Source organism: Mixophyes fleayi, chromosome 12 (genome assembly GCF_038048845.1).
Source record: "Mixophyes fleayi isolate aMixFle1 chromosome 12, aMixFle1.hap1, whole genome shotgun sequence".
Taxonomy (NCBI): Eukaryota; Metazoa; Chordata; class Amphibia; order Anura; family Limnodynastidae; genus Mixophyes; species Mixophyes fleayi.
This window is the reverse complement of record NC_134413.1, coordinates 15,858,054-15,871,542: the sequence shown is the minus strand read 5'-3', so window position 1 is coordinate 15,871,542 and position 13,489 is coordinate 15,858,054. Positions and strand designations below refer to the sequence as shown.

Genomic DNA, 13,489 nt, shown 5'->3' with positions numbered 1-13,489 from the left:
GTGGCCTTGACGTTTTCTTAGAGCATAATGAGGGTCCAGAAGCTGGACCCCTTCTCAAATTTTGTTATGAATCCCGGCAGTGTCGTGTTCTGCCTCTGTTGACTCATGAACTTATTTATAAGTCTACATTTCTTATTGATGGAATAAATTTCCCTACATTGCAGTTATTGTCTTCTCTTCCTCAATCTCAATGTCAGGTAGCTTCTCTCTGTGCTGCAAAGCACTAAGTGGTAGTATCGGTATATAGTGCTGATAGTGTTGTCTATAGTTCAGAGAGGCTACAGCATATCCCTTTAGTGAGACAAGACCAGGTGAGACATGACGGCTGTGCAAAACTCTTATGGAGGTACAATGTGCCATCAGCCATAGATTCCAAAATAATAAAGCACTCAGAAAAAAGGTAGGACCATGGCATAAAGCCTGCAGGAAAGTCACTTGCTGTATTTCACAGTGACTGGCTTTTAAATGCTTTGAAAAAAATGTGGTGCTCTGGGCTACAGATGGTGACAAGTGAGTGGACATGAGTTACTCAATCACTTAAATTCTTCTTCAGACCCACCCATTACAATCCTATCAGGTGCCCTCCGGCCAATCACTGGAGAGAAAACTACAGCGTCTTTACTGCTAACTTTGCACATGTTAGATCTGACTGCTTAACTTGATTGCCAAGCAGCTGAATCTATGTCTATATTAGTCATATAATTTCCAATGTTCCCAATTGGAAAGATCTAACAGGTCAGTACCTGTATAAAATGGTATCTTAAATAATTCTGATCAATCTGGTGGCTGGTCCAAAATGGAATTGCAGCTTCTTGTTAAACAAACCTGTGAGCATCCCATTCAGTCTTGGGGCAAAGGAGTACAGTGCTTGCAAATGTTCCTATGATGTTCCTCCTTATGAACCTCCTCATTAAACCAACTTTTCTAGAGTACTGTCCTGTATCTGCTCTTTTGACTCTCAAATTGTAAAGAAACGACTCAACAAAACGAGGGTCTAGTCTCTCCATTTTAATATTTAATGATTTGAGCACTCAGGAACAGGATTTACACTTCTTGCCTTTCTCTGCAACATTTTCTGTGCCTCCCAGTACTCACACTGGTGCACCAGAAATAGCTTTCCATACTGTGAAACAAATGACCTCATATCTGCATAAATTGAATACATTTTAATAATTCAGCAAAAGTTCTAATCATTGATATACTTTTATCGTCAATCATGTATAAAATAAAAATATAAAAAATATGATGCATAAAGAGTGTTGCCCTTACACCCGGTGCCCCAAGCTAAAGCCTATGTGGCAACCAGTCATACCTCTGCACCTTCTCTTGGAGAAGCTACATATTCCCCCAGTGAGGGTAAAGAGTCTGCCTCTTTGTAATTTGAAAAAGATCTAAGTAAGTTTAAAGCTGTTGTTGACTATTGGATAAATTCCCAAAATGAAACCCACTATTGCTACATGTACCGGCCCAGATTGTTTAAGGAAGGTTTGTTCAAAGTGGACAAGCCATTAAACATTGCAAAAAAATATGTCCATATGCTTAACTTAATATTCCCAGCAAAATACGTGACAATAATCTATAATCTTAAAAAAGAATATGATCCACTTAATATGCAAGCTTGTCACATACGAATCTACCTGCTATCACGGGAAGCCCAGAAACAAACAAAGCACAGAACAGCACAATGTATCTGAAAGTATAGAAAAACAATCCCAGCACATCAGCATGGGCCTTTCATTATATCTCCAACACGACAAAGTTTCTGAAGAGATAAGTGGCTGAAACCATAACAGAGCTGTATGGTAACGTTCTCACTCAGGATTAAAACTCAGGGTAGAAATCGTATCTTACACATGATCTTCACGATAAACAGGCAGTTTTTTTTAATTATTCCACTTTATTAGACTAGACACTAATGAAGAGAACAAGAAGATGCCAATTTTATTGCATGCACAGTATATATATATATATATATATATATATATATATATATATATATATATATATATATATATATATATATATATATATATATATATATATATATTCATCTAGCACCTAAAATATCCACAGTAACAACTACAACTAGGTAGTATTTCAATCAGTTCTCGTCCTTATAATGTTTGCTTCTATCAGTAAATTGAACGTCAAACAAAAGAACTTAACAAAGGTGAATATAAACTAAGTAACAAAATGTTGTTCTGATTACGAATCATTTTAATAATTATCGGAACCTACTGGGGTGAAGTTAATATATTAATACAGGAGTTACTGGCATTACAGGATTATGTAACAGAAATGATATATTAACTATGTAATTATATACGCTGAGAACGTATATAAAAGTGGAACAGGAAAGTAGGGGACTATACTAATATTTAATTGCTGTTAAATACCAGACACATTGAAACCCACGCATCACACTAACCAGGGTACATTTTAAGACACTATTGTACATTTTTTCTCATCACTTATAATTTGATTTTTCTTTTTCGATCTAGATTGATTTCATATTTCTCTGAAAAATTATTTTAATAATAGTTTTGCAAACAATGACAATAGTACTTTTAGGAAATTGAAATAAAGGTTTGATTTTAAATTAACTAGACTGTGAATCCAATAAAATCGACATCTTTTTCTCTATAATAGCGTTTATTTTATACAAGTCATCTGGATAAGACCTTCCAAAGAATATTTGTAACATACAGTAACATATATAACAGGGAAAGTACGGTCTAAAAGTATAATATTTAAAAGTGTGGTTGACCTCACCCACCCCCCATTAACCTATTTGTTTGAAACCTTATTAGACTAATCAGTTTGTCCATTTTCTACCAAATTTGCACTTTAACTCTTTCGCTGCCAAAAAGGTGCCAGAGGTGGACAAACCATTCACCATTATTTTGTACTCCATCTAAGCAATATTGATTTAGCATTTGGGATAGGGACAGATAGCGCTTCCTTTTGATATCATAGTCAAGAATATATATTTCTAATTTATCAGTTCAGCATCTAAGATGAATATAGAAAAAATGGTTCCTGCACTGAGCTAATTAATATTAATAAGGTAACAGCGCTATAATTCAATACGTTTATAAAAGTGTCTAAATATAAGCTAGTATTTTTAGACACTTATAAATTTATTAAATTTTAGCACCATTATGTGTTTTTGATTATAGATTAGCAGTGTTCAAAGGAGCAGATCGAAACTAGAAAGTTAGGAATACTGACACAATCGATGGGCAGTACTTTGTAATGATATGATTTGAATTGAATTATTTCTTTTTTTACTAGTGCTGCTCTGTTCTTTTGAACACCGTTGACCTATATTGATCTTTTATGGACCTTACACACTCATTTTTCGTTTATTTTTTTTTATAGAGAGTGCCTCCTTACTCTGGATTATGTCAGACCGGACTGGAGATTTCCACCTGTTTCACCTTAGGTATGGACACTGCGAGATGTATGATTTACAATTCATTTATATTTTTTGTTTATTTTGGACAATAGACATTTTAGAGATAGTGAGTAATGTTGATACTCATTGCTGATATGACTGATGTTGAATAAAAGTAGTTGCCCACATCATCTGCTGGGGAACAGGTGTCCTGACTCTGCCACCATGATGCCAAAGGAAGACACCAGGCTACACCCCTGCACAATGATGGCAAAGCCTTTCTAGAACCCAACAAGGAAGGAGGTTCAGTTAATATAAATGGGGAAGGACGGATATGCTTACCAGAAGCTGGTTCTTAAGATTTCTATAGCGACAGGTTTATGTTGTATGTCTCCATCTTTGCCGTCTCTCCTCATTTCAACCGTACCAGACCAAAATTGATTTTCCTTGCAAATCGTTATTTCTCTGCTGAATCACCCTGTATGTCTCTACACTGGTTGCCTGTTTTCTACAGAATCCCATATAAAATACTTTTACTAACCTACAAGGCCATCAACAAAGCTGCACCAACATACATCTCCTCTCCTGTCACAAAATATCTCCCAACTCGGCAACTCCGTTCTGCACAAGATCTGCGTCTCTCATCCACCCTCATTACATCCTCCCATTCCCGGTTACAGGACTTTTTTCGGGCTGCACCTACTCTATGGATTTCTCTCCCTCGCACAATAAGACTCTCCTCTGGTCTACAAACTTTCAAGCGTTCTCTGAAAACCCACTTCTTCAGACAAGCTTATAATATTCCTCAACCACCCTCTTAACCTCACTGCATTACCCTATTACACAATTTCACACAAGACAACTACCCTCTGACCAACATTGTTGTGTGACAGGATCATTTAGCTTGTGAGTCACTTTTACCTTTGCAGTCTGGCTGGGCCGAAACGCAAAATGTAGACTTAACCTCATGTATCAAACTCCCATTGTCTCAAAGATTGTAAGCTTGCGAGCAGGACCTTCTCACCTCTTTGTCTGTTTTACCCAGTTTGTTTATTAGTTTACTGTGTTTGCCCCCAATTGTAAAGCGCTACGGAATATGTTGGCGCTATATAAATAAATGATGATGATGATGATGATGACCACCAGTGGCAGAAATGCCAGTCTTCAATGGCTGCTTTATTATTGGTGATTGACACTGCTGCTGCCTTTCATTCTTAATGTCATTTTATGTCATTTGTTTTTGTCATGATCCCCTGGGCCCCTCAATGTACAATATTATTACCTATTATCTCAGCACTTTATATATAAAGGATACTCCTTATCATCATCATCATCATCATCATCAGTGGGTGCATCTAGCACAACAAAATACAGCAAATATCTATTAACATGTTTGGATAGGTGATCATTTAGAGATATTTATTGACTTTATTTGAAGATTAAAATTATTTATTTTATGAAATTTAATTATATATTTCCTTTAACCCTCCAATCAAAAGTGTTTTCAAGTTTTTGCAAACAAACCAAAATTATTTTGAATGAATGATGATTGAGTTGATGACATATTGGGAGAGTTGAGAATTATAATATCCAGTACAATTAGCTTCAGAGACACTTTTCATCTTACCATAAATTATACCAAATGAGAGAATGTTTTCAACCTAACCAGACTCAAACATATAAAGATGTTTTGGAACCAGAATAGAGGACGCAGGTCTATGTCCTTGCTTGCTAAATCCCAGCTCACAGGGAAATAGATCAGTACAATAATGGTATATTTGTCAAATAAAGTCTTGAAAATGTATATTTCCTATAACATCTTAATTTGTGACTCTAGGTTTCAGTTCGGTATTCATTATGTTTAATTGCTTTCTCCTGCTTCATTTTTCCCCCTGAACATATCAATCATTTCTAATCAAGAATGTTAAATTGACAGGACCTGGTTTTATAACAATGTAAAAATAGCAACAAAAAAAACAAAACGGTCATGACCCTTTGTACTCACATTGCACAATCAGCTGAACCTGAGCTTCTCTTGGCTTGACGTTAAATCCATTGTATTGACTTGTTTGACACCTGTATGTTCCCGTCATTTCTCGTGACACATTTACAATCCTTAATATTCCATCATAACTCTCCATCTGCATTGATCCGTCCGGCATCGGCACCTCTTTATCAGCTCTGGACCACATGATAATGGGCTTGGGTTTTCCAGACACTTGACACTGTAGCTCTATGGTGTCTCCTTCCCTGGTCACCATCGGAGACTTGCCTTTCGGAACAGTGAGATTTGGTGGCACTAAAATGTAAAACAAAATAAATATTTCTGTTACCAAATGCAAAACACCGGAAATAAGACACAAATTTAATTCTGTAATTTTTATTGTTTAGAGTCTAGAAAAGTGGAAGAATCTGAAAATGTCGTTGGCATTTTGTACATTTTTACTTTTTTGTAATTTTTTATTTTTATTTTTTATTGTACATTGTTACACTCTATCCTGTTAAAGATATTTATTTAAGATGTAAAAACATTTTTTTTTTAGATTTTGTAAAAAAAAAAAAAATATTTCTTGCTTTTATAGTTCTTCTCCATTTAAAGAATTATAAGAGAAAGCCCATATAAAACTAATCCTAAAGGAAGTCATTATATCTTATGTGATCAATCATCAATTGATCCTAAAAATATTTTTTTTTCAATCTGCAAACATATTCTTGTTTTAGATATTTATTTTAAATAATTAACTAATCTAACGTTTTCTTTATTACAATCAGTTTGATAAATATTCTACCAGTCTCCCCCTTCTCCCTCATTTGACGAGTGTATTTTAAATCAATATAAACTAAAGGTAAACAAAAAAGAATGAAAAAAGAACGGTGTGTTGAGATGAGCTACCTCCTTAATTATAATGCATGAAGACAGACCTGGGGGTAAATGTATCAAGCTGAGAGTTTTCCGGCGGGTTTGAAAAACCAATCAGATTCTAGCTATCATTTATTTAGTACATTCTACAAAATGACAGCTAGAATCTGATTGGTTGCTATAGGCAACATCTCCACTTTTCAAACCACCTGGAAAACTCTCAGCTTGATACATTTACCCCCTGATGGGAAAAGTGGTGGGTTTGACTTTTAATCTCAGTGGCATTAATAGTAGTATTATAATCATTCAATAAAAAATGAACTGTCCCAGAGTTATCCACTAACCACTGTCAACCTGGATTTATTGTTGCACCTTAGTTCCTGCGTTCTTGCAATTTATATTTTTACCAAAATTGTATTACTCCATGTTTTTTTCTTATTTGCAATAATGCACTTAAACTAATAAAAGTGAGCTATCTCTTTAAAACATTTTAGCATCAGCATTACATTATGAATGTTATAAAAAGAGTGTGACAAAAACCACAAACATTACAAGCACCAAATGCAACAACAGTAGAAAAAATAGAGATAACACAATTCCAATATCACTTAAATGGAGGGAGCCGGATCGCCAGCTGACCGCAAGGTAAGTATTGTCTTTTTTTTTTCCCAGGATTTTTTTTTAATTTGCTGCCTCCGACGGGCCCCCCCTGGGCTGCAGGGATATGGGCCCTGGTGCACTGCTGTGCCCGGGGGCCCAAGATGTTGTTAAGAGGGCCCTGCTTAAATTAAAAATCAGATTTTTTTCCTACATACATTTTTTTTTTTATGCTATTTAAAATATAAACCGGCTGTAGTGGCATTTACAACAAAGATATTGACGTATTGTTTTACAACCTTTAAATCGACACCATTGACATTTATATGTTTCAAATTCAATGTCTGCATCCATAAGCATCTCTATATTAATGCAAAGCGTCCGTAAAGCATTGGACAGCAGTCAAACGTAAAAGAAGAAGAAAAAAAAATCACTGTGTTATTTAAAGGGAGCTGGTGAGTTATAATTAGAATTGTGCCTTAAGCAATTTCTGATGTACAAAGACCATGGGTCAGTGACGGGAGAAATCAGCTGGTGTACGAGTGAAGGTTCCGTGCTGAGGAGTCTTGGTGTATATAAAGCAAAATAGAATGCTATGTTCTTGGCAAGAACGTATTGTAACTGCTCTGTCTTTCCCAGCAGGTGTTGCTGCTGCATAACTCTTCTACAAAGACACAAACTGAACATACGCAGGATGATCATGAGACCACAGTGAGATCATGTATAATATAGAAACACAATGTATTTTTCATAATCACACAGGAAAGTCTTGCTGACTATAACATTGTGAGATGGTAAACTATAGTAGCATATTAACATAGTAACATAGTTGATGAGGTTGAAAAAAAGACACCAGTCCATCAAGTTCAACCTATTTTGGATCTCCTGCGATCCTGCATTTATATTTGAAATTGATCCAGAGTAAGCAAACGCCAATCTGTTTCAATTGTGAAAATCCCCCCAGGCTCAATATTGCAGTCCTATTTTTACCCAATATCCAGTACTATCCTTCATTTTAATTAACAGTCGTATCCCTGGATACACTTTTCCGCTAAAAATTTGTCTAACCCTTTCTTAATCCATTGAATCTGCCATCACAACCTTCCCTGGCAATGAATTCCATATTATGACTGCCCTTACTGTAAAGAACCCCTTCCTTTGCTGGTTGTGAAATGTCCTCTCCTCTAACCTTAGGGGGTAACCGCGTGTCCTGTGTATAGTCCTTGGGGTAAAAAGTTCCCATGAAAGTTCTATGTATTGACGCTTAATGTATTTGTACTTATACATAGTAATCATATATATATATATATATATTTACTTTTATAAGGGTTGCATGTTTATAAATGTAAACGTGTGCGATTTATTTTAATTTTTCCATTGTATGTTTAGAATAAAAAGAAAAAGCAATCCTTAAATTAGTAAAGAAACAAATATTAACTCCTTCGCGACTGAGGGGTAATTTATCACAACCAGACCAAATTGTACAATTTTGTTTACATGCTCGTTAAACTGAGAATACATTTGAAAGAGGTTTGTGTTCCTAAGTTTATAATACATTGTTGGCAGAATTGCGGACCATGTTTGCCGTTACATCACAAGCAGTGATGGGCAATCTGCTATACTTAAGGGACCACAAAAAAAGCCACATTTGAGGACTCTGAGGACTGCATGTGGCTCTAGGGCCGTCTGGTGCCCGTCACGGACTTAAACAGTTATACTACCTAATAAAAGTACTACTTACCCTAAAAAAAAATTGCTGTTTCCCCTCGCTTATTATTTATGTAGTATATATTTGTAGTTTATTTTAAATGGACCTGTCAGATATTTTTTTCACTTACATCCCAAATACTAATAAATATATACCATTGTTTAACTTGTTTACATCCTTCTCTGGTGCCTTTTGTGGCTGGTATAATGTTATTATTATGCAACTAATGTTCTCTTTGTCAGGTCCATATACAGTGCATTCATGATCACATAACAGTGAGTTTCCAGACATCGCCGACGTTTTACTTTTATTGATTGACATCTCAATAACTAAAGTTGGTGGTACCCAGATGTTCATGTTCACAATTATGCATTCGTCGACGTATTTGAAAACTAAACTTGTTAAACAGTATAGCACGATCTAATCAGAGCAGTAAACATTTGAGATAAAAGTTGTGAATAAGGGAGATCATTTCTTCTGCTATTCACAGCAGACTTCCTGAATGGCACAGACTTTGGGTTACTGAAATCGCAAATTATGTCCTAATTTAGTTTTTTTTTTAATGTTTTGAGAATTGCGTTAATTATTGCATATTGTAACTTACATTATTAAATCAATATTTAGGGGGAGATTCATCTGTTGGCGGTGTGGCGCGCAGACATCGCGCTGCACTCTGTCTGCAATTACGGTAAAATATCAGCTCATCTTTCCTCACACCCCAATAAGCGGAGATTTCTGTCAAATCTCTGCTGCAAATTGTCTCACGGACGTTTCGGAGACACTAATTGAATCTCCCCTTAGAGTTACACATAAGTGCCTTTGCATGGTGCATAGATGCATCTTGGCGTAACATTGTTGCCCTGTGCATGCTCACATCTCACATCTGTATTTAGAGTTGCATGCATCTTACATTTGCACCCTGTGTGCTTGGATAGAGGCGTGCCAGGAGCGGGTTGGGTACAGCATATCGATGCTGACTACCCCGACAACACTAACTCCGACATCTTCACGATGAACGTCTCCTTCCCGATGCACTATCAATGACTACTGTTGTCAAATGCGACCTCAGCCACTCGTGACGTTGGAAGAAGCCGGCAGCACTTAATGTCGTCAGTGAGAAACGCGTTGGTGTTATTGCTGCTGTTAAGGGGGTAATGTAAGTATGCGGCAATGTACAATGTAGTTTACAAAGGCTTCTACATCATACATGGGTGCATACTTACATTACCCCCCTTACAGCAGCAATAATACCAACGCGTTTCTCACTGGCGTCATTAAGTGCTGCCGGCTTCTTCCTACATGACGATTGGTTGAAGTCGCATTTGACAACAGTAGTCACTGATAGTGCGTTGGGAGGAGACGTTCATCTTGATGATGTCGAGGTAAGTGTTGTCGGGGTAGTCAGCATCAATTTGCTGACTACCACCTCCAGGGGCAAATGAACACCCCTTTGAGATGCGTCTTATTAAGTAGTTGAAAGTATCTTTAAATACTTACGTTACAAGACTTTGTTTCTGACCCTCCTTCAGGTTGATTATATCTTAAGTTACATACAACGCTAAACACAGACAGTAAAATGCAAGTATGCAGATGGATCTTTGCTTATACAGAAACAAGGAATCACTACATACAACTCTAAATCAGACCCTATATTTTATTGATAAATGGTATTCGACTTTTTTTTACATAGCAATTGGTCTGCTTGGTGTTCCCTTAAATCAGTTTTATAATTTAGGGACAGTGAAAGAGCATTTTTTTGGAGTGTAGTAACATTAATGTCTAGTCTTCATTAAAATAATTTATACAAGCGTGTACATGTCTCTGAGCTCATTATACATATACGGTAGCTTGTGAAGATCTAGTCCTGTGTCTGTTTTGCCCTTTGCTGAAAATACAAGCCATAAATAGCGTTGGCCTTTTACAGGCATGACACTTTCTATATATTACACGTCGGTAACAGCGGTTGTAGAAACATACATGGGATTATTAGAAATACCAGTGATAGCCACATGGTTATCTCCCCACGTCTTCCTACATCTCAAAGGCAAACGTTAAAAGCATCACTGTCAAAGTTAGACTGTCAATTCACTGTGATACTACAGAAACGAGCTAAACCTTGCAGCAGAAGTAGAGATATCCATATATTCTTCAGTGAAACTGTGATAGGGCTGTAGGCTCTAAGACACAAGAGCTAGCACTCAGTATAAGCAAAGGTCAGAACAGTCAGATCAAACATATCGGAACTAAAGACATTATTTAGTAAATGATCTAAGACTCCTATAGACGAGAAAATTATTATTTGAGAATGATAAACACAGGGACAACAGGTCATGAAGTAAAAGTACAGATTGGAGAAGGCAATCAGGGGTAAAGAGCTAAAACTGCCCATTTGCTGGAAAGGCATACAAACATTTCTGATGAATGAATATCACCTTTATTGCCCCTTTATCATGTCGCTAATTTCTATGGCCTATAGAATGATAATCAAACTTGCAAATTAATGGAGCAGGGAATGAGACAATTAGAATGTTTCCATCCTCCTTAATCTACAAATTAATTGAGCAGGACCTCTAAATGGCAAAATGGTCACATGTAGAAGCCAAATTTTCTGTAAAATATCAGATATCATAATACATTTTAAAACAATGTCCCCGTAGTTTAACGTAAGTTCTTTGTAAATATCCCAGGATTGAAGCCTTATTTTATGAAAATTATCAAATTTACTCAACTTTGTTGAATCAGTATAATTAGAGATGCTCACTGACCCCCGTGAACTGGTTTTAGTTTTGGTTTTGGATCTGGATTAGCTTCGTGTTTTGGTTTTGGCAAAACAGCCCTCGTGTGTTCTGGTTTTGTTTTTTTTTAGAAAAAATCCTAAAATATGCTAAAATCACATAATTTTGCTCCTTTTTTGTTCCTACATTATTATTAACCTCAATAACACTAATTTCAAGTCATTTGCAGTCAATTTTGACCACCTCACAGGTCACAATATTATTTTCATACACTTTCGGACAAAGACTGCAGCGACCTGGCTGGATGGTAAGCGACAGAGCAATGACACAAACACACAGCAGTTCCTAGCACATCTAGGACACATTGGCACACAGCAGTGGCAGAAAAAAAAATGGGGGTCCGCCCCTCGCTATGTTGGATCTTAAAATGGAATTCAAAACTCCCGAGATCCAAAGACATCACAATGACGTTTTGCCTCGTTTTCAATTCTGAGGGCGCGTGACCGCTCGGCTCGGTACTCGGATCTGCTAAGTGTGGGTGTGTTTGGTTCTCCAGGAACCGAGCCTTAACATCTCTAATTATAATTGATCTTCACCACATCTAACAACCCTGAAATGGATTCAATCACAAATTAAAAATTTATATTATAAGATCAAATAAGTGGTGTCAATAAAGGCGTAACATAACAGCTGTGATTTTTGTTTTCTCTTCGGTGCGTAGTGATGTTATACTTGTATAATTATATAGCGGGGAACAGTTATGAAAACTAGTCCACGGGAAAAAGGCGTTGTTAGTCAACCAATCAGATTTTTCATGTATAGTTTATAAAATGAAAACTAGAGTCTGAAAATAGACCTTTTTCCTGTCTACTAATTCCATAAATGTGCCACTGTTTAAACAATACCTGTAGCTTCTCTCCTTCATTCCTCCATTTTTTTTGCCAGTTAGCCATCCACTATGTGCTCTAGTAATAAGCATTGTAACAAAATTGCCCAACCATGCCCACCATCTCACACAAACCTCATTCAGAGAACAGGTTTGTGACAACTTTCATTTAAAACATAAAAACATCATACAACTAAAAAATAACTATACAAATAATAATTTAATATAAAGGCCAAGTCATGGGCACCAGTAGCAGGTCCACATTGCAGCTCAATATTTGCCCTGGCTTGCTTGGGGGAGTGCAATGTCTAATGATTACCCCAGAATTCAAGGTCATCTGCAGAGAGCTCATGGGCTTCTTCACGGGATGTTTACAAGTCACAGCCCCAAGGCTAGCCCCACTCGGAAACTGTTGATAAGGGACAGGACAATATGTTAATGGGATCAAGACGACTGGAAAAAGCAAAGTGCCACGGCAGGCAACAATGAATCATAATCAATACATGACCTAAGGTCTGGGTCACAAGCAAAAAAATAATAGAAAGGAGCCAAGTTTAATAACAGTTGGACAGAACAAAATAAGCACATGCAGACACTATCAGTAAACCAACACTTGACATCCTGTGGCTTAGGCACTGAGGACAAGGAATGAGTTCTGTATGTGATAAGTAACAAAATACTAAAATATTTGTTTTCAAAAAAGAAAACTCACGTCTTCTAAGGACACCTTATAATATTGTTAGAAGTCACCTGCAAATTCAGGGTCCTACATTAAAGCACTCAGCTTAAGGTCCTATGCTTTCTTATGTTGGAAACTCGTCCTTGACTTTTATTATCTAGATTTTGCAGAAGGGAGGATGTGTTACATTCTATATATTTTATGTGCCACTCAATAGTATGTACGTGCCATTCAATAGAGACGCTTGAACTGTTCAAACTAGTTCACAATTTAATTGGCTTTGTTCACAGTATGCTCATGACCTTTTGGCTAGTTAAATTTGGGTGCAACTGTTGAGGCCAAATTCACAGTTAGAAGTCGGAGTTCAGGACTTGCAGTTAAAACAAAAACCGTCAAACTATAAAACGTTGCAAGTTCAAGTTAAAATGGCCAAATTTGTTGTATTTTTAATCTTTTTTATTATTCAAGCAGCAAATTCTACTGTTAACGTTTGAGCTCACCATTCCCATGGAAATCCATTAAATATACAATACAATGTATGTTTAAGTTCAAACAAGCTCGAATTTAGCTTAAATATTTTAGTCTATCTAAAGTTCGAGAATTTTACAGCCAAATAAATTCAAGCAC

At 36.4% G+C, this 13,489-nt stretch overlaps 1 protein-coding gene across 2 annotated transcripts in view; it reads right to left on the bottom strand.

Moving 5' to 3' along the window:
• Positions 1-13,489, bottom strand: part of MDGA2 (MAM domain containing glycosylphosphatidylinositol anchor 2) — a 241,464-nt gene that overhangs the window by 120,847 nt on the left and 107,128 nt on the right. For both annotated transcript variants that reach the window (XM_075192161.1, XM_075192162.1), the window contains exon 6: positions 5,403-5,696. In XM_075192161.1, the coding sequence (XP_075048262.1) occupies positions 5,403-5,696 (294 nt within the window). The remainder of the gene's footprint in view (positions 1-5,402; positions 5,697-13,489) is intronic.